At 36.0% G+C, this 25,717-nt stretch overlaps 1 protein-coding gene across 5 annotated transcripts in view; it reads left to right on the plus strand.

The window, feature by feature from the left end:
• Positions 1 to 25,717, plus strand: part of DENND1B (DENN domain containing 1B) — a 167,175-nt gene that overhangs the window by 124,380 nt on the left and 17,078 nt on the right. For all 5 annotated transcript variants that reach the window (XM_055815046.1, XM_055815047.1, XM_055815043.1 and 2 more), the window contains 6 exons: positions 4,075 to 4,176; positions 10,275 to 10,365; positions 14,336 to 14,376; positions 15,206 to 15,274; positions 17,749 to 17,805; positions 18,611 to 18,721. In XM_055815046.1, coding sequence (XP_055671021.1) covers positions 4,075 to 4,176; positions 10,275 to 10,365; positions 14,336 to 14,376; positions 15,206 to 15,274; positions 17,749 to 17,805; positions 18,611 to 18,721 — 471 coding nt within the window. The remainder of the gene's footprint in view (positions 1 to 4,074; positions 4,177 to 10,274; positions 10,366 to 14,335; positions 14,377 to 15,205; positions 15,275 to 17,748; positions 17,806 to 18,610; positions 18,722 to 25,717) is intronic.

A 25,717-nucleotide genomic window follows, 5' to 3' on the forward strand; every position in this document is an offset into this window, starting at 1 on the left:
TGGGTGGATTGCAAGAAACTTGCAAATTTTACAGAAATTCATTTGTCATTTTAAATAGCACCTTCCTGAGTAGAATCAGGTCATTCAGTTATTCCCTGGCCTTTATCTCTGAATGTCAGGACAACAGATGAAATTTCAGCCTGGGCATTCTTGATTTTTAAGCAGAAGAATTTTAATATCAAGACCAAAATGGTGTTTAGAATTTTGTTGTTTTTTTTTAAAAAAAGTAAATTATACAAGACCAAAGAAGCTATGGCTATACCTACCTACGTGTCATTCCTCATGTGATAAGTGAGAGCTACCGTATGAAATGTTATTAATTATAGTAATAGTACAAATAGTTGGTATGAGTCATCTCCTGCTAGAGCAATATGAATGTTTTCTGAAATAAAGAATTAAAGTGTTTGTGCTTCTTGTTCAAGTTAAATATCACTAGATTTAGAAAGCACAAACATACCTTCTAATTGAGATTTTTTTTCTTTTTAAAATGTTCACGCTGCTTTAGCTCACTGTTTTTATATTCCATTGAGGCCTGTATAAATAGCTTGCTTAAAATGTGAATGTAGTTTAGAGTAAGAAATTCCTGCTGTGTGTGGCAAGCCATGAAAGAGGAAGAAAATTCTGTAGCAACTGTTGTTAAAAGGCCAGATAGAATGTTTGGGCATAGGTTGTCTGGTCTGGGTATTAGCTGTCTCCTCTTCAGTATAGAGTCCCCACTGGGTTTTGATCGAACTTGTTTTGAAAGTACATTGTAGATCAATACAACAGGTGCCATTTGATGGTCTAGTAGTTAAATATCAGCGGAGCATTCCTCCAAAACTCACTTTCTAAAGGTACCTGGTTGTATTTGCAGAAATGAGAATGTAACAGGCTTTATGTACGAAAACTTCTAGAGATATTTTTGTTTCTATTGATCCAGTAATTTATTTTTTAGATAGCACTTCAAAAGGCTTTGTGTTTACAGTAGTAATTTTGAAGATTTGTAGAAGTTTTATTTGGAAAACAATTTTGTTGTTCAGAGCCTTGAACAAATGAAAGAGCTAGGAGTTAAGTGTATTATTTAATGTAATTTCAGTAAAGTCAGAGCAGATACCCTGAGAAAACTTCAGTGTGGAATTTCCACAGGTTTCAACAGATTTTTCTCATTTTCATGTGCTGAACAGGTAGGAGCTTTAAACCTCCTCAGATTTTTAAAGCAACGTTGCTCTCAGTGGTTCAAATAACAGAGGTGACTTTTGGATGTGAACTCTGTATAGATCTAAATAAATTTTCAGCTAAGGAATAGCTTCAGTTATTCTGTCTCTAAACCGTGCTGATAAGGGAACAGATGCACCAATGCATGAGTGCTTACTTAGTATCTGAAGCATCCAGTGATTAGAGGAAAGCATTTGGGAAAATATTACAGCCATGTGCTAAAAATGTGTGTTGAACTACCATTTCCTGGCGTTCTGTTACAGGCAGAAGTGCCATCAAGTAAAACTATCTGACTGCTCTCTTCCCAGGCTGATGTGGAAGGGAGAGCAAGCATGCCTGTTTTCTCTTCTGCCGGGAAATTACCTCTCATTTTTCATCTTTCCCAAGACAATTGGGAAAGTGGTAGTGGAGGCATAGCTTAGTTTTTATTTTTCTAAATAGTATATTTTGAAAATACAATTTTCTCTCTTTGATCCTAAATTTAATGTTTCATAGCATGTCATGTGCCATCATCTAGTCCATTCTGTACTCCCACAAAGCCTCTGTATTTCCAGAAATCATTTTGTTGTGTAGTAACAACAAAAAATATATACATATATTTAAAAAAATGTATTATATGCATGTGTGTGTATATATATGTGTGTGTGTGTATATATAATAAAAGGGGTTGTTATAATTTGCTGCCTTGACATTTTCTGGAAGAATGACAGAACTGAGAAGAGCTTGCCCTCAGTGTGCTGGTTTTGGCTGGAGTTAATTTCTCTTGTACCCCCATGTCTCACTGGAGACTGTTCCATTTGGTTTGACGCACTTTGATTTGCTAAGTAGCTTCGGTTCATCACGTTCAGACAAGAGCCTTTGGGAGCTCTAGGATAGCTAAGGCAGCATGGGTCAGGGAGGCGCTGCTGTCTGAGGTACCACAAACATTCTGAGCTGTCTGCCAGGTCCCACATGTCTTCCATGTGGACTGTGTCCACCGGTTATCTCGGGATGAGCAGCAGGTGCAGTAACTTGGGTGCTTCTCCTGGAGGCTTGATCAACACGGCACTGCATACGGTACCAAGGTGGCTTCGCGTACCGCAGGGTTCCAGCTGCCCTGTGAAGGGTTGCGGTAGGCAGACATATAGCTCCTAGCTACTGCAGTGAGAATTCTTTTCTAAAATCAGAAGTTCCATAAAGAAGAAAGGATGTAAAAACTTGAAAACAAGTTAAACATGAACTTAAGTACTTTGCTGAGTGGGATTGGACCTCTTAAAAGAGACTTAAAAGGAGGGAAACTTTTGATAACTTAAGAATAGGATTTTAAAATGACGTTACCTTGGTTTTACTGCAACATTTCCTTGGATCATATTTGAACCATTTAAAAGCAGTGCAAGAAGTAAAGAGCAGTTGAAAAAGATTTAGATCTACTCCACCAGACTCACTTAGGTGACATGCAGAAAGCACTTTGTGATGCTCTGGAAGCGCATAGCTGCACAGTAAGCCAGAATGGGAGGAACACGTGTGGAGGAGCATATGCGCTTAAACAGGGTGAGGAGCGGAAGGCATGAATAAATTTGTCTTTAAAGTGGCTAACGAAGCTATTGTGAAGATTGGTATAACAGTTGTCTTTGATCTTTTGAATGGCTGAAGTGTCTTCTGTTCTGGGACTGCACTGTACGTGTAGCTTTTGGGTAGTAAAACATTCTAGGGTAGATTTAAGTGTGGCATTTTATTGGATTCCAAATTGTCTGTCATTGAGACCTTTGGTAATTGTTTCTAACCTGGTAGTTATTTTGGGTTTATAAACTTGGGGGAGGCACCTTTTGGCTTTATGATGCAATCTGTTCCCGTACCTTGATCCCTGCGCAACCTTTGTAATGTACCTATTGTTTACCCCGTTACACTGAACAGTTTCACCTATTTATCACAAAGTGTTGGCAAGATGACAGAATTTGAGAGAATACTCATCAGCAATGTCCACTGGTCTGTGCACACTGAAGATAGCAAATTTTAAATGAAATTAAGGAATAACATAGGAGTCAATTTGCTTGTTTATAGATGATCTTACTGCATCTTTTATTTTTAAAATGAGTGCTGCTTTCAGTAATAAGTTTTTCAACAAACGTCATTTTCAATGAATATTTGTTTAACTTCTTTCATCATCAAAGTGTTTTGGTGTAGGGTTTTTGGTAGTTATAGGTGATGTGCTTTTCTCATGTTGGGGAAATACATTTTATTGTATTAAATGTTAATGTCATCTGTTCAGACTTCCTCCGTAACAGTGTTCAAAAAAATCTGTAGCTTTCGTTTTGTGTAAAAATAAAACAGACGTGTATTTCAACATTTTCCCGTTAAATCAGCAGTATATTTATTGATCTGCTCATGTTTCGGTAGAATAAATATAAAAATAATTTGGTGCAGATACATATTTTTGGACTGAATTAGAGTTTTGGTTTACTAGTATCGCTGGTTTGGCATGCAGAGTAGTGCTGAACAATAATGCACATTCAATTATTTGAAGCGGTGGACCTGCTGTTCCTCAAAATTTGTACTGCTTCCTTGAAATTTTTAATTAAGAGTGCCATAAAGGTAACATGAACCAAATGTGAACCACTTTTTCCTTGCAATGAGTATTTTGTAGAGTTGACTTCATAAACCAGACGTTCAATTGCAACATGTATTTTGAGAACTATTTAAATACTTTATGAAGATTTTGAGCTTTTTTTGTTGTTGTCTAATTGGCTGTTTAATTGGATGCATATTTATTAAGATTGCTTGAAAGGGAATTTTGTAAGTACTGACTATTAAGATGTAAATTTGTAACAGAGATTTTTAAAATAAATCAGCATATTTGTATGCTCTAGTTACCATCTAACTTCTCCTGTTTAATTTTTTTAGGGAGAGCCTATAACTTTCTGTGAGGATAGTTTTGTGAAACATCGTTCCAGTACTACTAAGCAATTCCTGGAAACTGCTGTTAATCTTCAACTGTTCAAACAGGTATGAGAGGGTAAATGAGACGTGCTTAATGATTTTCTTTTCAAATGTATCCCTATTTAAATACATTTTGTCAGCTTATGAAACTCTGGGATCAAATAAAAGTACAAATACTTTGTGTACAGTCAGTTATCCCAGTTTTGTGTATTTTTAAATCTTCAGTTATAGTTAAAAAGAGTGGCGGGGGGGGAAACAACAAAAAAATAACCCCAGGGTGCAGAGCCAGTTGCGGCATCTCTTCAGAGCCAGTCAGCAACTCATCTAAACAAGAAAAATCATGGATCCCCCAGCTTGATTTTTGAACTTCATTTTCAGCTCTCTTGGCTCATGACCAAAGAACCTAAACAACATAATGCTTACTTAAATTGGACTTCAATGGCGTTTTATTTAAAAACTGGATTCATACTGTAATTGCAGTTCTCATTGTTAGGCTTTTTGAAGTATGCACACAGAGAATGTTCTGAACCCGAGCCATAGGGGTGGCCTGAAGAATATTCTAGCTGATCTGTTAATGCAGATTTTGAACTAATAGAGAACAAATTGTCTAAAGTCTGGCACAGCTCAGCAATAGTTTTATTACAGTCTTTGAAATGGATTTTTTCTTTGATTTTATTCTATAACTTTTTTTCTCCCTTTTCATCACATGACCCCATTGCATCAAAAGGGTGTTAAGAAACTTATTACTAGATTTTTAGGAAAATCAAGGAAAATCTCAATGAAATAAGAAGACTCATAAAAGTATATATTTGCCTGCAAATATCTGGAATGATTGAGGCATGGGAATTTATATTTATCTGGTGGACGACTTTGAAGAACCACTACTGTGATAGATAAGGGAGATTAATTATATGTAGAATCTTCTAATTTTCAAAAAAACATTTGGTGTTAATTCAGAGGCTAGTGTCTAAAGATTTATACAAGGATGATAGCTTGTAGAAGACCTGTGAAAATATGTTTCTCCTAATTGCATGAAAGTTAAGGAAACACTGATCATAGAATTGGGCTCCTTTAGTTTTGCTGTGTTTTGTTTTATACAATGATGACATGTAAATACAAATGTAAAATAATAAAGAAGAAAGGTGAAACCTTTTGAAGTATCCAGCACATATGATTGAAATGAAGTAATGAGTAAACAGTGTTGTTTACATTTTGCATATCTCAGTGCAATAAGCTAGCATGAAACTTTCTGAATAGGAAGCTGCCTACAAGCAGTGTTTCTAAAATGATGCCACACTCCTCCTACTAAGCGAGATCTTCAGCTGTAAGAAAAAGGTTTAACTCCACTGCAATGAATGGGCTTGTCAGTGTGGCTCTGTACTTACTGTAACGTTAATTAAACAGAATCAGTTTACAGTTTGTTTATAGATTGTTTGAATTTTATTTCAACTAAAAGAAATAATATATTTTAGAGGATTAGAAAATAGTAATTTTTATGATGTGTGTGGTTTAATAGTAGCAGTAGGGTTTTTTTATTCCTCTGGTTTCTGTTGCAAAGGTTACTCCTACTTTTTCAAGCTAATCCTCAAACCAGCTGCATCTTCTCCAGTTTTTCCCACTGACAAATGAGCTGTTTTCAAAGTTGTTTGTGGTCAAAAAGTCTACACTGAATTTTATTGTTCTGAAAAATCTTTTAAGCAGAAAATATTTCTTAGGAGCAGCCTCAAACCTAGACCAAATAGAAAATAGGTACTTGAAATGCGCCCTTTTTGTCAAAACTGTCAAGTAAGCTTTATTTGTGCCATTTTAAAAAATTCTTCTTCTGTTCTTTTTTCTTTGTAGGTTTTTAATCTTTTCCCCCTCTCTTCTACATTAAAACATGTTCATTCCTCCAATTTAACCACTTAAATTTTGGAAGTTGTAGTATCTTTTCATCAAAGTACCAGGAAATCACTGTTGGGATAAATAATAGAATTAATTATTTGTTTTACTCCAATTCAGATTATTTTAATTTTCATCATCATCTGTTTTTAATTTGTATTGCATTTTGATGTGCTTTCTATTAATAATATCCGCAAATCTATTAGCACATGCCAGTCTTTTGTACCAAAACCATTAACTAACCCGTAACTAGGATCAGTCCCAACACTTGCCCTTAAACACCATCCCAGTGACGCTTCCAGCCTAACATTTTTCCTTCCAAGTTGTTATCTCCTTTTCAGACCAGTCCTCATCCAGCCAAAAGTTCCAGTGTTCTGTTCGAGTAGTTTGCTTTTATCTCATCTAAACTAGTATTCTGAGGCAATGCAAGAGGCTTTTCTGTGGTATAGAGAAATCACATTTCCCTTATCTAGCAAATTAATTGTTAAAGAATCTGAGAATCAGTGCTTTGATAGTGCATACGTTACATCTTCCCATTTACTCATTTGCCATTTCTTCCCTCCAAAATGTATTTGTAAGCCTCATCGAATTAAGGGCAAACTGACAGACCAGCACTTACTGCAACATTTTTTTTTAACTTTTTCTAAGCACTTCAGCTGTGTTTCCTTTACCTTGATGGACTCATAAATATTTTTTTACTTCCAGATGTATATGCTGTTTTCCTTAGAATTGTGTAGCAGAGGTGAATCTGATTGTTTTTTTTTTTACTTGAGTTTTATTCCTCAGGTATTATAATGTCTATTTCTGTATCTCATTTTCATGAACACTTGTATTTTTGTTCTCTTATTCATCATCATTGTCTTTAATGAGAATTGAGATAGGATATTTTTGGCAGGGACAATGCCTAGATAATCTTTTATCCTCAAACCATTTTCTTGGACTTACAAATTACAGAGATGTCTTTTACATCATGTTGATGACTTCACATTTTTGGAAGTGGAAAGGACTGTTTATGTTGCTCTGAAACAGAATACACCAAACTGTTTATGCAAAACATACGTTTTCCAGGAATTCATAGAAGTGATTTATGGTAAATACCCTGATACAGATCACAACTATAGGGACATGTGAAGTTCAATTTGCTGCAATTTGCTTTTTTCTAACTGCAATTTTGCAGTTTTCTAAAGCTGTCTTCTGCCCTGAATAGATTTAATTTAAAAAACCCTGGTTACCATTATTCCTAAACTATTAGGATACTTAATCGTATAAAATACTTCCTTAAAAATAAAATAACTATTATTTATATATTAAATACTATGTATATGACAGTTTCACTTTGATTAAATGTTGGTTCTTTTAAACTACATACTTATGTTACTTCTTTTCTCAGTGTTCTTTTTTCTACATCTTTGATATTTGTACTATTATGTATGCTATCTATTTGTTAGTTTTTTCTGAGCCTTAGAAAGGCTTCCCTTTAATTAGGGTAACATGGAAGGTAGGTAATCTTTACTTGAAGTTGCAAACATTAGCAATTAATAATTACGTCTTACATGTCAAATAGTTTTGATGAGTGTCCAGGGAAAATATTCATTCATTCTTCGAACTAGCAAGAAGCCTAATGCTGGACAATCTCATTAAATAAATGTAATTGTCTAAGTAATGTAATCTGCAACATTTATTGGGATTTGTTCCTGAAATGGTAGAAAGTTTGAAGTAGAAAAATAAGTAGTGAATGTAGAATTAGGATTAGAAGAATCATAAGTCTTTGAAAATTAGCAGTAATTTCAAATTTCATTTACAAGCTTTGAGTTGAGCTTTCTTCTTGCAAGTGTTATTATTGTGTGGAAATCACATTTATGTGTTCTTTGCTTCTATCAACTTTTTGTTTTTAATAATGGGTCAATTGACATGAAATTTTTGATCCTACCTAAGTAAATGATTGGGTTTAGCTAACAAACATCATCTCTCCTCTCCCACCCCCCACACTTATCACCTGTGCAACAAGATCTTGCACAGTGGATATGATCTATATTTCATTTTCAGAATTCAAAATTACTTAAGGATTATTGTAGTTATGTCTCTAGTCAGCTTAAAATCCCGGAGTAGCGCTGGAATGGCTGGTTTTCCATTGAAAGCAGTAGTCAGCCAGGGGCTCTTTGGATCTCAAAGCGAATGCAGTTCTTGAAGCAGCAGGGCCAGGCGCTTGGAGAGAGTATGAGTTTGAAAAACAGGAGGAAAAAACTATGAAGTGTGTGTGTAATTCCACGCACTATTCTTTCCATGTAGCAATGTAAGTGCAACCATTAACGATAAATTACTCAAAAGTAATAGCTACTACTACCACTACTAACACTTATCGTTTCCTTTAAATAATGTCTCTGATATCTTTTTTCCAGCAGTTGTGCTTGTCAGTATTTACATTAAGTACGCAGTTGGAGTGATCCTCTAAAATTCAGTCAGTGCCTCAGCCTTCTGTTGACAGGATTTTACCAAATGATGAGTATGTCCATAAATCTTATGTTAGTTTATGGTATGGAATGAATTCATAACTTTCCCCAAAGAGATAATGTCTTACAGTTCAAAGGCTGGGGAGGTGGGGAGTGTTGTTTTGTTGTTTTTGTTTTTTTTTTCTTTTTCCCTCACAGCACTAGCTAAAGATGCTCTTATCTCTCTTTCTTACTGTGAAATAATTCAGTGATCCCATAGTGGTCTGACCATGAACCAACCTATTTGAAAAAAAGCCAGCTTGGAGTAAAATGGAAAAATGAAAAGGAATTTAGACAAGAAGAAGAAATGGTTATCTTTGTGCTTGCCTTATTCTTGCTGCTGGAATTTTTGTACTCTGAGAAAGTGATTTGTTTTATGGCACTAGTCTGTTCGTGGACAAGCATCAGATTGTCACTGACACTGTTTGGATAATCTGTGGTAAAATATGATATAGCCAAATAATTAATTTTGGTTAGTTCCTATGTACTGTTTTGTACCAGTGAATAACTCATAATTCTTGCTAGGAGATGAACTGTGTATAATTAGAAAAATGCTTTCTCACTTTATCACTGAGACTTGAGTTAGCCTTTTCAAAACAAAAAAGGGAGGAGTTGCTTCTTGAAAGAATTTTAAACCTTTAAGAATGTGCTCATTGTACTACTGTGAAGCCCAGTAATTCTTGAAAACTAGAGGTTCATTCCTTCTGAGAGGTTTAATCGTTAATTATCTTATTTTGGCTTTTTCTGATGTATTTGCATGATTTTGGTCTTTGTGTATACACTTATATGTAGATGCAAATCCGCGTGTTCATGCAGCTGTAACCTCTGGGTAAGGACAACTGTTGCAATATGCATCTGTGGATGCACCTAAATAAGTATTAGCGGTTAAAAAAAAAAAAAAAAAGGGCAAGCAGATGTGTTAGGGCATAAAAATACAGTGGTGTGAACCCTGAACTGTGCTCGCTTGTGTGGAGAGGGTCTTAGGGGTCTGCCTTGGCATTATGCTTCACATTGCTTTGGGACTGTGTGTCACATTTCTCTACAGTTAAATGAAATGTCCTTCGAGTCAGCTTGTGCACGCCGGTCCGATCCAGCCTGCTGCCTCCGCTGTTTCTGAAGCCAAGCACAGCCTTCCTTTGTGTTTCACTGGATGCTTCTACAATTTCCGCCCCCCCTACTGACCTTACAGGGTCCTTTTTCATGTGGGACACATATGCTTTTAACGGACCTTAGGTAGAAGTGGTAGCCTGTTATTTCTTTGAACTGGGTGTGGTGAAATATTTCTAGTTGCTCTAAAGATTCTTTTTGTGTACAGCAAGTTCTGCTTTGGACACATTGATGCATGTACCCAGAAAGAGATACCACGGGGAGGTTAGGTTAATTTTGTTGTTGATGATACGAAGTAAACTTACAACTTCACAACAGAATGTCAGGGAACATCTCAGTGACCTTTATGTGATGACAAATCCAAAGTTACCATTTTTAAGGAAATAATATATTTTCATGCCATTAGAAAAGCAAGAAAAGCTTGAAAACCATTTAAAATATTTCTGAACAAAAATTTGTAAACAAAGTAATACAGATAATTTACTTGATCTATATAAAATACTCTGACATTTCTGCTGCTCATAGTTGCAACTGCTCTTGCAAAATCCATCGAAAAACAGTGTATTATCCTGAAGCTGTATGTTGTCTTGAACACACACATTATAATGTACACACGTAAAACTGTAACACTGTAAAGCAATAGAAAGGACAACAAAGTATGACTTTCTTTACTTTTTTTCTCCCCAGTTTATTGATGGTCGGCTATCAAAATTAAATGCAGGAAGAGGATTCTCTGATGTGTTTGAAGAAGAAATCACAGCAGGAGGCTTTTGTGGAGGTACAGAATTAATTTAAGTGTACTCATTGACGCTTCTTCTCCGGGAGCTGTTCAACATGATGATGTCCTCGTGATGTCCTGTAAATTTTAAAAGTCATTAATCTTGTTACTGCTTCATTGTTTCCATTAATTTTTGGAAAGGTTTTAGCCTTTAATAAGTCACTGCTGGGACACACCCTATTATGTATCTAGTCATATCAGTACATTCGATGAAGATATGTTGGTTTAATCCAGTAAAAGAATACTTGGATTTCAGTATGTGATGAAATATTGCTATATTATTTACATTTTTAACTGCACATTTATATAATATGATGCATTGTGTGTAAACTGTATTTTAAAAATAATTTTGAAATTTGTGCTGCTGAACTTTTTCTGGATAGTTATGTTTTTCATAAACACTTCTACTTTTTTCCTGCAGTGCAGAAATCAGAGTGATTTTTGGAATTTTTAGAGAAATTTGCTTTCTCCAGCAAATTTGTTACACTAAAAAAGAGAGGAGTTTTTTAACGTTTATATATCATCTGAGAAGGTGAAATGGAAGTTTACCTTCTTCATAAACCAAAAATATGATTCCTTGTGTTGTTTCCCTCAGTTACGTTCACTGATGGTTGTTACAATGCTTTTGGCCTTAGCTGGCTTACAAAGATAACCCATATAGAACAGGGAATGCTGAATCCATTCCTGATTAATACAGGTTTATTGAATGATTTCCACTGAAACATTTAGTTACAGCTCTGTTGTTATTTGAGGTATTACAGATGCTGACAAAATACTGGATCAAAATATGCATGACACAGCACAAATACTATGTTATGGTCGGTCTTGAAAGTAGTGTAGCAGCTTCCGCAGTAAATGGGGGTTACGTGATCTGAGCAAATCCACTGAGTTGCTGTAGGATAACTTTAGATGGTCTTCCTTTGCAAGACAGTCCTGAAGTGGGCATGTGTGGAGGAGAGGACTTGGCCCCCACAGAAAATCACCAAGTGCTGCAGAGCCATTGTCACCTTTGCAAAATAGTTTTTTATACTTGGAGTACATAAACCCTTTTGTTCAAGAGTTTCATTGCTGTCTCCTGCCCTCTATGTCTTGTGCTGTGATCTAGCACATAATTTGTGGGTGTTTTTTCTTGATTCCAATGTGGTTAGTTATACAGAGATTTACTTCTTTGCTGCCTTTTAGGTAACTTACGCTGCTCTGTAAACAGATTGTAGGCATTGAGCATCCATTATTCAGATAGGTGGTGTCAGTATTCAGAGTTCGTTTGCTGACTGCAGTTAGGGGGTCAAGAGGCTGCAATAAAACTGCAATGGAAGTGAGATAAAGCTTGTTTCTCGGCTGCGCTCTGGCAGCCTGTGCACCACATCTCACCTGCCTCGGCTCAGGGGGGAATGCTCAGCCTCGCTAGTAGTTCTCCATGCGATTGCGCTGCGTGTGTGCTTTTCAAGTCAGACAGCTGTATATTGCCAGGCTGTGGACAAATTGCTTAGGGCACATATTCAGTATTTACATAACTGCTGTCTCATTATCGTTATGAAGTGCAGGGCTAACAATATGTATAGAATTGAAGGTGACATTTTGTGACACTAATGGGGTAGAACTGTGATCTCTTTGCAGAGTTAACTCCCATCAACTTTATCAGGAAGCCCAAGGTTGTAAAGAAGCAGGTGAAACCCAGCCTTCAGAAAAGTCACAGAAAGTTAGTGTAAGCTACGAGCTGTTAAAAGGACAGGTGAACATATTCTTAGCTATAGAGAGTATAGTTTAAAAATTACTGAACCAAATGGGAAGTGTTTCTTTAAGTAATCTCTTCTAATTTGCATTTTTTCCACATATGTGTTACTAAACCAGTGCAGAAAATTCAACTGGAAATTGGAGAATAGAACTTAGATTGCAATTTTTGTATGATTTTTTTTTTTCCATCCAGTAATGTGGTCAAAACTTAGTTCTCTGTTGACTATATGTGGAAAGAAATATCAGCCATCTTCATTACAGTTTGCACTTTATACTTAAAATTTGATTTTCTGTTACATGTATTACTCTGTGGAGGTATTGGTTTGCAAGAATTTCATGTAACTTTCAATACACTATTTGGCCTTAGCACTTGGTTTTCTTGTAGAATATATACGTAAAGTAATTTGGAATCACATGAATTTTACTACAGCAGTCGATTTTTTTGAGTTGGTCTATTATCAATGGTGGTTATGAGGAAAACTGGAAAAGTGATAACTTTTGAACCTCCTTTAGTAATAATTTAGTTTAAGGTGTCAGCACTAGAGTTTCAGGAGGTTCGGCTCTAGCTGAGGGTAGTGTATAGTGGCCTTTTCTGTAGATGAGTATTTATCTGTTTTCTTCATTGCTTTCCCTAAAGTCTCTGTACACAGCAAGACAACAGTTTTTGGTTGTTTTGGTTGATAGAAAGACAAAACTTTTTGGTGGTTTTCTGAGATCTCATTTACTGTCTTTAGAAATTGCTTAAGTCATAGGCTGTGGCAGAGAAAGCTCAGATATGGGAAGGGTCACTCTCAGGATACCACAAGCCAGATGGTACACGAACGTTGTTGAAAATAGAATTTGAACTTACGAAATGTTGTGTTAGAGAAGGCACTTATGGTTCATTGAGATGTCATTAACACACTAGCAGTGGTTAAATTTCACCTTACTACATATTATTTCTGTGCTGCCTTCTTTGGTAGTTCCAGGGAACCAGACTGAGGAAGTGAAAAATGAGTAATTTTTGCTTTAGGTTGCTCTTTGATGTTCTTACTGGAGATAGGATCATAAAGATCATCAGGATCTCTCCTTTCTAAGTGAGCATTGCTTTCACTTGTGCCAGCATTCCTGAGAGTTTGGCTCTCAAAATTGCTTGTGAAGAACTTAATGAAATGAGTGAAAGTGCCTGATGTGAGTATAAACAGCTTAGGTTTTTCACCTCATTGAGAAACTTGGGAATACCTTTTAACAATGATCCAGTTAGTTCTCAGCCATGTCCTAGGAGAATATTTTGGCTTTCCATTAGCCAATGCAATAATTCTACCCAGGCCTTAGTTAATTGATTATTGCAAAGCTTAAGCATTTTTGAGAACTCCTATTAAAAGTCTGTAATGTCAAGGATGTACCAGTATAGTCCTTCCAAAATGGATAAACTTTCTGTTTTGAACTTCAGTGTTCTTATCAACGTGAATGTCTAGTCTAGGGTTAGTAGCAACTCACAGTACAGGAGTATTCAAGTGACTGATGTACTCAAACTTTCTCAGGGGTCAGAGACTCAATCTTTGGTGTTCAGCTGAAGCACCTTTGGGAAATAGTATTCTTCTTTTCATCAGCGGCTTGGTAGAATTTAATCCTGTCTGTGGCAAGCTTAGTGGCGCGGTAGTCCTCGGTACTCCTACAGAACCCAGAAGACACTCTCACTTACATTTTAGAGGTTTTCCTTTGGACAGAAGGTAGATACAGTTAGGATTACAGTTAATAGCTATAGTTGTATATATATATAGGAGTATATAGTTGTGCCATAATCCTTACACTTTTCTCCAGTTGTTTTTCCTTGGGATGCAATCCGTGTCATTTTTGGACTTGGAAGTTTGCCCAGTGGGATCATTACGCTTGATTGCAGTTCATTATATATTATTCTTTCCTTTGAGCTGGTGGTTTTCTTTTTAGACTTTGTATCTGTATGTTACCTTATTGTAGTTTTAATTTATCTTTCTACCTCAGTTAGAATTAAAAACTTTGTGTGGTGAAAAGCTATGCTTTTACGAAGAAAACAGAAAATGTGAAAGAAGAGATACCTAGATTTTTTTGTTAGTGTACACATATTCTTATCTTCACATTCCTTGTCTGTCTGGGAGGAATGAAATTAATGAATAATCCTCTAAGGGAATTTTTTATGCAGATTGTGAAGAGGGTTGAAGCATTTAAAATGTTGAACATTTGTTTGATTGTGTTACATCTTACATTTATATTTCAGGAAATTCAAGATCTTACCAGCAGTGGATGCATACAGTGAAGGTATAAACTTGGTTAAGTAATTATACTGGCCATGCTGTTCTTTAAATCTTTGTCCTTTTCCTTACGTATATATGTAATGGTAAAAGTTCACTCACTTGCAAGGAAAATGTAAGTATATTCTATAATAAATAACATGTCTATGGTATATGCAATAATTTTGTGGAATTTTTCTTTAATATGTAGAAAGAAGTAGTCTCATACACAAAACAAATGCCAAAACACGCAAGGTTTTTCTGTCTGTATAGTCAGGGATTTCACCGCTTTCTGTACCATGTTACATTCCATAACTGTGAATTAGGTGTGACAGTACAATTTGATAGGAAGTTTATCGCTTCTAGTAAATTGCAGTTTTGTGGATATGGATTTGTGCAGTCTGGCTGGCAGAAGACCCTTGGTATAACCTTGTTATTCCACAGGATTAATACAATATATTATTTTAGATTAAGAGAATTCTTGTGTGATTTAAATGTGATAGTTCTTTCTGTCAGGTCAAAGTATTTTGAAGTTGCATAATAAATATGATAGGAACACATGAAAAATAGCTGTAACTTCTGAATTGATTTTGAAACAGTAACAATGAATGAAGAATGAAAATACATCATTCTGTTAGAATGCATTGATAAATGTGTCAGCTCTGATAATGATGTACTGTAACCCTTGTGTAGCTGCAGACAGGAGGTTGGGGAGGAAACACAGCTGTGGTTATTCTTACCAATTTTAAAGGAAGATTGTTATTTCTTTACAGCACACTCTTTATTTTCCCTTGCTCTTGTCTTAAGGTTTGGCTTGGGTTAAAATGTTACTAAAATATATTTTTTGTGTATTTCAGAAAGGTGGTGCGCTAATCAACACAGCAATGACCAAAGCTACTCCGGCTGTGAAAACCGCATATAAATTTGTAAGATCATTTATTTCAAATAAATAAAAATACTGCAACTTCCTACAACCTCTCCTTCTTCCTGAATACTTTAAAGCCTAAGCATTTGATAAATGTATTGCACAATACAGTCAGCCTGCAGAAAGTTTTTAGCTTTGTTTCCTCATATAGCACTCAGATTTTAGAGTTGTTTCTGTCTTCCAGATAGCCTGCACATAACAATAGACATTTTCAAAGCATCACTGTACTGGTTTTGTTTCAGGCATCATACATACTAGAAGCTTATTTAAATATCATTTAAATATTTGATACACAGCTCTAAACTCTTCCTGATTGGTGACAACACAATTAAAATATGGACTCTGAAAACAGAAATTCTCATTTACACTAAGGTCCCGTAACACAACACAGGCATTGCAAAGTTAATGTGAGCATAAAACATTTTGTAAATGTTACGTTAATGTGAAATATAAATATAGTGTTACAGTATGCAGTTACATAGTATATCGTGTTAGCGTGATGTAGAGCGCTCTGTTCAGTAGAGCCAGGGTTTGTGCTGGACAAATGGAGCCCTGGCTCCCAGTCACTTTGGCACTAAGTGCTGCACTGTTGAAAACGTGGTAAAGCATCAGTAATGGGTGCAGCCAGTCTTTTCTATCATCTGCTCTTATCAGGAAGATACTAGAATGCTCACACTGAACTGAATTTAAGGCTTATACTTTTGAGCTTAAGAGATCTTCTTTTCAAAGGCTGCCTGACCAATAAAGCATGTGAAATTATATGGTATTATGCAGTATGGAAAAATGGCAGTGGTGTAGTGAAGCAGGAAGTATTTTAATGAAGCAGGAAGTATTTTAAGGTTGCATTTTTAATATATGGGAAAAGACTTTTGGCTTCCTTTTTGCTTTTCCAAATGTTTCACTAGTTGGATGCATAATAACTAGTCCTGAATAAATCGGGACATCAGTCTAAGCAAGTGTATTTTAAATAAAATTTTAAAACAGAATTTTTAATTTTACATCAGTTGAAAAACTCAGCAGTCATGGAGAAAAACAGGTAAATAAAATAAATATACTTCATATTCATGGGCTCATTTATAATTTTAAAAATGGTTTATTAACAGGTTATCTGCAAATTGTTCTTCTTCAGTTTGCACTAGCTTAGACTGTGGTTACATCATCTTGTCCCAGCATTCAGTTTTGATAATTGTGTCCTTGATAGTAAAGGTTCTTCAAAGTGAACTTCTATGTATGCCGGGAAACGCTGGTAAACTGTGAGGATCTGTGTGTATCAGGTATTCATATTTATACCCCATTTAATTTCTTAGGCTGTTGCCCTTTATGGAGCTGGCTACTAGGGAAGTGGAATATGCATTTCTTAATTGCTAGACAACTGATCGGTAGCCTTGAGTAATGTGCTTGGTACCATCCCTCAGAGTTAGAACAAAGCCCTCCAAAATTCATCCAAATGCTGTCAGCATGATCTGGAAAGTTTGAAGTGGCTCTCAGGTTAGCATCTGCTACATGGCACCCTGTTGTGCTGTTATTGAGCATGTAGATGTATGCTTTAACGATCAAAAAAGACTCTCTGACCTCTTGATTTAAGAAAATGATTTCGTTTTCTGAATTTCCATTTATAGAAAACCATAGAAAAATAGGTGGTTTCCACATATTTATGCACTTAACTATATTTTAGAGTCCTGTTTTCAAACCAACCTTGAAAACTTGCATAGGTTTTTTTCCTATATTCTTCCAAGAAAGATACTTTTTCTTCTGTTAGGGTTAGGGTTTTGGTGTCGTCCCTTGCCTTGTATCTTTTCCTTCTTCCTGCTCCCCCAGTTCTCTCTCTCTTTCTCTTCTAATGGCTTTTAGCATAAGTAGTACATGGCATTCTGTATTGATAATTCATTTATTTATTGAAGAATATTCTTGGCTGTTTTCTATGCAACAATGATCCTTGGCTGCCTATTTTAATACATACCGAATCCTCCCCTAAATAGCAGCGCTATGCTGTTCAGCAGCACTGGGCAAAATCTCCATCTGCATATGAAATCACTTCATTTCTCTTAAGATTGATGTTGCCCTGCAAATTGCCAGACTGGAACACTGTAGCAGTCATCTCGAAAATCTTAACATTTTTCCAACATGCCTTACTGATAAAATACCCTTTCAAATTTAAAGGACCATTTCAAATAAAGGAGTGATGCATACAGCCATTTTTAGCCTGTCCTTAGTAACGTTGAATTTTTGAGTACATATGTTTTCACAGCATTGGCATGCACATATGAAAAAAATCTTCAAATATATAGATAAAGCATGAACGTAAAATATTTAATGACATTGCATGTATGAAATTTGTGATAAAGGTTATTGTTCTCCTTTATATCACCGTATTACCTTTTAAAAAAAAAGGTAAAATAAGTATGACATCTGAAGCATGTTCCATGACTACAGCCAGTGTCTTGCAGAGCTACTTAAGCCCTTTTATTTTTCTAGGCAAAAAATCAGGCAAGGCAAGGAATAAAAGAAGTGAAGAACAAGTTAAAGCACAAGGTACGTAGCACACTTTTTGCTTTCTTACATTGCTTCCTGTATCAGTTTGAAGCTTATACTTTACAAATCACATGAGATTTGTGTTTTTAATGACTTTTGAAATATGCTTAGCCCTTTGTTCAACAAAACATTTTTCATAACGAGCCCTCTGGCAACTATCTGTCATTCTATGCATCCACTGAATAATCTCTTTATTGTTTGCATATTTTATCGTAGAACAACAGAGGTCTTCAAAGATACATTAACAGGATGTATGTTTTCATAAAGTTGATTGCTTTGATATCACAATCGAAGCCTTTGCTTCAAGCTGAGAATTTGAGATGGGAGAGTCTTGTAGCACAATGTATTTCAGAAGGTGCAGTTGTCCATTTTGGTTTCCTAAGATGTGTGCACAATGGCAATGTTTGAATGAAGGAATAGTTTCATTTTGCAAGAGCAACACTGCAGAAATAGCAGAAAAGATTTTTTAGGCATTTTGCAGGTGCTTTTCCCATTGAAAATTTTGTTTCCATGTAAGGTTTTTTATAGGGAGGAGGAACAGCTTTTAGATGTGTTTTATGCTATTTTAAGAAAACTTTGAAAAATATTTCCTAGACATTTGAACAATTAATCTTTTAAATGCCAATGTTGATAACTTCAGCTTCTTGAAAAGCTAAATTTGATTTTCTTACTACAGATGGTATTTTCATGACAGTAATAGATTGTGGCAAGATAATTTTGAATGCATTCTGCATGCATAATATGGGGGCTACGTTTGCAGATAATGATTATAAATAAAGGAATTTAAATGTGTTTTCTTGTGTAGGAGAGTGAGGAAGAGTATGGAACTTGCAGTGCTGGTGCAGTACAGACTGCTCCCGTCTACATGTTGCATTATGAGAAAAGAGGAAGCTCAGAAAAAAGAAGACTGGCACAGGTAAGACACCTGAAACTCCTGTCCTTATTCACATACATATGAGGAAAATATTTTGCCACTTACAGTGGCAAACGCATCAGTGAATCTGTTTCAAGATTATTTTACTGTCTGGGTTTGGATAGTGTGACTAAAAGGCTATGTTTATAGAAATACTGCTATACTGCTTAAAGGGGGAAAAAATGTTACTCGTATTTCATCCTTGTTGAGAGATGAAAAAACAGGAGATTTGTAAGTATGGATCTGAGATTTAATTCTTAAGTACTGTTTTTGATAATGGCTTCTCATAACAAATACTTTCTGATCTGTTCACTGATCTGTGTTAAGCTTTTTTTTTTTTTTTTTAGTTCCCTATAGCAGTGCACATTAATTTTCTATTTCTAATACATTGATTTGGCAGTTACATAGCCTTTAACCTTGCTTGGATAGTTATGACTTATTATTTTATTATTAAGTCAGCTAGTTAATACGGTGCCAATCTCTTCTCCTTTTGTTCCCTAACCCTTTCTAGTCTTGATTTGAAGTAACAGGTGTAGTATCTCCACTTTGGCAAGTGTTGTAACGTCTTTGGATTCATTTTGACAGTTTTATTTCCAAGATATCAATAAAATAGTTTTTGTAGCACTTTTTTTTTCCTGGACATAAAGACATACATATGTACATATTTTAACATGTAGGTTATTTTTATATTATATTGTTATTGCATGTTTTTAATACATGTAATTAATGTTTATATATGTATTTCTAATGCGTATATATTTCTTATAAGGGAATTAAGTATAGAAATTCAGTCCTGCTGAACTAACAGCGTTTGGTGTTTTACTTCAGACATTGCAATGACAAAAAACTGAGTTGTCTAATTGATTTAAAATTTGTTTTTATCAATAATAAATACAGTGTTTGTGAAATTTAACATAGAACTGATGCAGATTATTGCTAAATGATGCTGAGATTGTATGCTAGTATTAAGACATTATTTTTAGTAGGTTTATAAATAATCCAGAGACTTTCTGCTTTATCTATTTAGGCAGCTTTTATTTTGTACATGTTTTTATGGTCTCTTAAAGCCAGTGATAAAATTCTAAACTATGTGCCCTCAGTATATTTTTATGTACAGGCAGCTGCGGTGCCTGCGTTCGTTCAGGAACTTGTGCACAGTAGGTTTTCTTCACTGGGTATCAGAGGAGAAGATCCACACTTCTAAATGTGTGAGTGTAGAGCTCTAATGTTAGTAACGTGAATGGTTCTTAAAATATTTCTTCTCATAGATAACTGTCATTTTAATATATTGCAGTGTTCCCCACCACCAAAATAATTTGATAATGTGAGATACTAAAAAGGTTTTAACGCATTATAAGCCAACGCACACAGATTAGTGTAGGTGAATCTACAATCGTATGTATCTGTGTAAATACATAACACAAATATACCCTTGTAGCCAGTGAACTTTTATAGACTGCTTTTATTAAAAAATCTGCAGTAATTTACTGACATGGCAGTACTGCCTCCTGTTACGTACAGGAGTCTAGGGATACAAAGGAATATAATTTACCTTAGTATGATAAAACATTTCTTTTGAAGGCCTGTGTTTGACCAGAACAATTTAACTTCTGTATGTTTTTGTGTTTGTACAGCTGTGTGCTGCTAAATCCCATAATACCATTGTTGCTGTTTCTACCAGTCTCTTTTAGTTTTGAAAACAAGGCAGGAGTGCATATCCATCCATAGTGTGGTTTACATATGCACATATACACGTGTGTTTGTGTATACACATGTACATGTATAGGGTTTATTTACTATCAAAGCCTGTAACTAATGGCCCCTCAGTTTTGCCCTGCTGCAAACTGACGGTCCTGCGTTTTCTCTCCCGCTCTTGTCCCAAATGCCACGTGAGCCCCCTGGGCAGGATGGAGCAGATGGGGGGGAGGGCAGGTGGTTGCTCCCCCAGAACTCTGCTCTTGCACCGTTTCCATCACTGCTCACTCACACTGTTCCCACTTTTCCTCCTCCCCAAAAGCAAAGAAACTAACATATTTCTAAAAACCAATAGTCCATTGTGGCTGCTCTTTTTTTTTTATTCTTACTCTTGGTAAGTATTTGAACAAGATAACGTAAGTGCAAGTTCTTTATGAATAAGTGGTGTGATTTTAAGCTTTACATTCAAATAAACGTTTGTATTCCAAGTGCACATGTATGAGAGAGACTGTGTTTGGTCCAGTGCTGAATCAGTGTTTAAAAAGTGAATTTCACAGATTGCTATTATTGTCAGGTTTAATCCTTTTTTCTGTAACTCTTTATCCTGTGAACGAACGCCTCCACCCAGATTTCTAAAATGGTGCCATGCGTGTCTGCAGGGGTGTAAGGGTGGTGCTGAAGGGCAGTCCGCGCACTCTGATGTGTGTTTAAAGTAAGGACCAGCTATCGATTAAGTTGCAATGTCAGTGTATTTGAATATCCCCCCTAAACAAACAACAACAAAAAGAGAGCAATTGCTTTTAATGGTCATCTTGCTTCCAAACCAGGGGCAGTTCTGCACTTATATTACTGTCTCTTCCATACTGAAACATTTAGAAACTTGTAAATATAAAGAATTTGGTGTTGTATTTTATGTCGTGTTAGATGCATGCATTGAGCTTTTAATTTTCCACTTCTTGGAAACAGCTAAACATAAATACTAATAGTTAGCTGAGATGCTGTAAAACAGATTTACTTCAAAACATTATGTATGATATGAAAGTAAAAGTAAAAAACTTTACTGTGAAAGTTTGTTTTAATAATTAGTTTGTAACAGGCTTTTGGGGTTTGGGAGAATGTTTCCTTTACAATAGGAAGTGAATCTGCCTTTACCCCAACAAACAGTATTTTGTATGTGAGTCTGCTAATTAGTATGGTTATTTCCTGTTTTGTTGATGAGGCTTTAATAAATGTCAAGGGTACAGCCATGAAGATCTCCCAATTAGGCTTTGCGTTTGTAAAACCCAACCCCTTTGCTTTTGTGTGAAGATGACGGTTCCAACTGCAGCCTCAGCCTAACAGGGCTCAGGGGAAAGGATACTTCTCTGGCTTTATTGAGAACAAGGCCAGTTTGGCCCAGGGAGAATACCAGCACTGGTCACAGTGCAGAGCCATTTTTAACAAAGAATATTTACTAAGCTTTACCACTGCTGTCATAGTGGTTTTATTGTTGGTTTGGGTTTTTTCCAAATCAGCAATAGACTTTTAAAAAATTAACAGTAAATCAATATAAATTATAGCATGTAAAATAGGTGTCAAAACCTAATCACAGGGTAAATAATTAAATGTGTTTCTGCAAACTGTAGTGATCAGCTTGCCCTCCTAGAATTTGCATTTTGAAAGTCTTTCCTAAAAAAAATAACAACAGGAGTGCACTCATACGTGCCTGTGTGCATGCGCGTGCACGCAGGCACAATTAATCTTTGCTTAAGATGAATTGTTCTATCTCTGTAATATTCATTTGAGCTTACTCTTGCTTAGGTTAGCTCTTCTAGGCTTTTTATACGTATGCGAGCTTAACTATATTGCAAGTCAACATTAACAGATGGATTGCCCTAAGCAAGGGAAAACCACAACAAAATCTAGTGAAAGTGGAGGATTGAAGCTTTTTATTGTTAAGCCTTATTAAAACCTTGGCATGTGCACTGCCTTTAACTGTTTCATGCCGAGATCTAATAATATGTCTCTGGTACGTTTTATCTCCTACATTAATTAGGTGTGTAGAAGATAGACAAAATCACCAGCTAAAATTTTTGAAATAAAAATTAATACAGGCATTGGATTGCTTCAGCTCTGTTTGCAGTGTCTTGCCAACGATATCGCAGAGTTCCTTTAACTATTGATGAGCAGGGTACGGCACTGCATGTGTTAGACTGCTCTGTGTTCAGGTTTTGCATAATCTATTTTAATTCTGTTTCATTATGTGCTCCCAGGTAATGCAGATTTCTGGGTAGACAGGGGCGTAAATGCAGTAAGAGCTCTATAAAATTGTTCCAGATTAATACATAATTGAAAAGAGAGTGGGTTTATTATGAGCTTGCATAAAATGCCAGGAAGATCTGTTTGATTTCATGAATATGATCTTTGTAATTTTGCTGTTACATCAGGTGGCAGGGTAGCTTATTAAAAATGGAGCATTTCAGGATGTCAATAGTCCTAATGTATTTAGTGCCTAATTATACATTCCGGAAGATTTGCAGAATACCAAATAAGAACTACCAGTTCACTTTATAATTAGTAAGTTAGCAATGCCCCCTTGTCTCTAAGGAAATATATGTAATACTGTACCTTCAGGCTGTGCTACCTTGCAGCCGTAATGGAAACAGGCATTTGGATTCTAAGTGTGGATTTACCAGGAATCCCTGTGTGTCAGCGCTACTTTAAATGTTCGTACATTGAAGAAACCAAGTGAACTACTTCCCATGACTTTGCAGGATCTAGATATAGTGTCTAAGAAGGTTTTAAAACCACTTTTGCATAAGGTAATAAAAGCCAAGTTAGACTAAACCCTTTTCTTGGTATTCTTGAACAGCAGAGAATTACCATTTTTTATTCTTTTTTTGAAAGCCTATCACGAGTGTAGCTTTTACACTTTTATTGAAGCATATCCTCATAACTAGACAATGTGTAATTCAGCTTGCAGTAGGTATACTTGGCTTCTGTTCGACAAAGATAGCAAGTGTCAGGAAGATGTGTTCAGAATAACCTTACCTTCAGGAGCGCCCCATTTATCAATACCCCTACAACGGCCTGTAAAATAAATGACATAATCATTAGCTACAAAGGGCTTCCAGTAACTGATTATCCTCCTAACCTGAAAAAGGTGGTGAGAGTGGGCTATTCTGAAGACTTTTTTTTTTTTTTTTCTTCTGGGAACATGAAAGAGGAGAGTAAATGCTTGTAATAATGCAGCGCTGAATATACATATTCTGTATAAGGTGACTGAACCCTTTAAGAAAAAAGGGGGGGTTGGTAAATATCCTGTGGAAAACCTCATAATAATTTCAGAAGCATAAAAGCTCCAGTTAAAGGCATTTACCTGTGTTTGGATTCAGGTAGTGTGCTTGAGATCACATCTATGCCTAGCATCCACAGATAACACAGGTTATATAGCTGGAGGTACCTTATACTCTCATTGACTAAAATACTAGAAATTGACAGATGCCATAGACACTAAGAGGTAGTTTTTAAAGTAAATCATGTTTTGTTTCTGTAAAACATGGTTTTGAAGTAAGCTTTGGTTGATTAGTAAATGCTGTTAGCTAATGCGGTGTAATTTGAAAATATTGTAGATCTCATTAGCTTCCTCTAATTTGGAGAAAAATCTTTTGTCTTGGTCTGTCAAGTAAGATCTCTTCATTCTGGAAAACAGTCAGATTTCCTTTTAATTAAAAATGAAAAAGCTAGGCAGCAAGAATTCAAATTGCAGATTACAAGAGTGCCCTCTCGTGGCTCTGCTCCCTTCCCGAGGCGGTCCGGGCACAGCGTGTCCTTTGCCTTAAAGAAACCTGGCTTCTTACAGCAGAAGACCTCTTAGAAATAGAGCAATACTTTTTTTTTTTTTTTTTTTTTAAACTGGAAGATTATCTGGATTTTGTGCAACTTAAACATTTAGATGCTTTAATGTATCATGCACAGTATTATTTTCAGGAATATACGCTATCAATTTAGAGAAATCATTACAAGATTGCTCACCACATTTACACCCCACGCCCCACCAGAAGATAGTAGATACAGGCTCTAAACAGTGACGGTGACTGATGTGAATTTAGGCAGTGAACACATTTAAAGAAAAAAGAAGCAGTATAAGTTTATAAAGGTTTTCTGATTTTTTTTTTAATTTCAGGTGTTTTTTTGTTAGTGTGAGCTCTCCTATTCTCTGCCCAGATCTCTTCTCACCATGGTGGTTTTAAGCAAAGGACTGTTGCAAGCCTCTGTAGCGGAGTTCTAATGTTTGTTTTGCACCTGTATTGCAGTAAACATCACTTGCAAAATCTCTTCACTACTTACCATGATTCCAATTAAAAAAAAAAAAAAAGGAAAGATAGGGCAATGGTCAAGAAATTGCTCTGCAATTTTTTGTTAACCTGTGGGCATTTAGTGGAATGCTTGGGTTTTCAGGGCAAAGACATCAACACATCTACTCTGTTTAAATCTGTATAATTCTCTGATTTATCCTACTAAGAGACATTTAGACAAGCAAAAAGTTTGCAGATGCTTTTTTTGGCTGTTATTGTCACCTATTTGAGTTTTTTCCTGAATTGAAAGGCAGCCTTTCTGAGGGTCTTTCTACTACAAACAAATGAACCATTCTGGCATGTCTACCGAGGTTTCTTTTCTCGGAAGGATATGAAAGAAAAATGCTATTTCACAAAGTATCTTCAAAACTGGATGAACCTTTCTGTCCTTAGTGAGTTGAAATAACCAAATTATTTTTTTTTCATCAGAATTTATTGACATCTTAATCTAACAGTGGTATCTTCTGCTTTGAATTGCTGTGTGTCTTCTGCCTTCCATGGGGCAGGTTTTGGCTACACCTAGCCAAAGCAGGGAGCCAGAACTGCAGCTGATGGCTGGGACCTGCCTCACAACTTCATGTTGCTTTTGCCTTCTGGCCTGAAAGTTTGGAGCGCACAACCTTATGTCTAAAACTTCAGTTCTGATACTGTCTGTTCTCCAACCTTTTCTTCCTCTCTCTGGTCCTGTACCTAAGAGTGATTAAAAAAAAAATATGTTCAATTAAAGACTATAGTTTGGCTGGGAGCAAAAGGAGGGAGAAGTAGAAATAACAGGAAAAATAAATAAAAAAAACCCCCACCTTTCCTGAGAGGTCTGGGTGACTGAACGTGAAAGCCCAGGTTCATTCACCCCATCCCGTTTTAGACAGTACTGAAATGCTGATGTCAGCCCAGTTCTACCCTGGGCTCTGTCCACACTGCGTGGGGAGAGAGTGGGGCATGACCAAGGGCACCCCAGCTGACCCAG

This window comes from Falco peregrinus, chromosome 10 (genome assembly GCF_023634155.1).
Source record: "Falco peregrinus isolate bFalPer1 chromosome 10, bFalPer1.pri, whole genome shotgun sequence".
Classification (NCBI taxonomy): domain Eukaryota; kingdom Metazoa; phylum Chordata; class Aves; order Falconiformes; family Falconidae; genus Falco; species Falco peregrinus.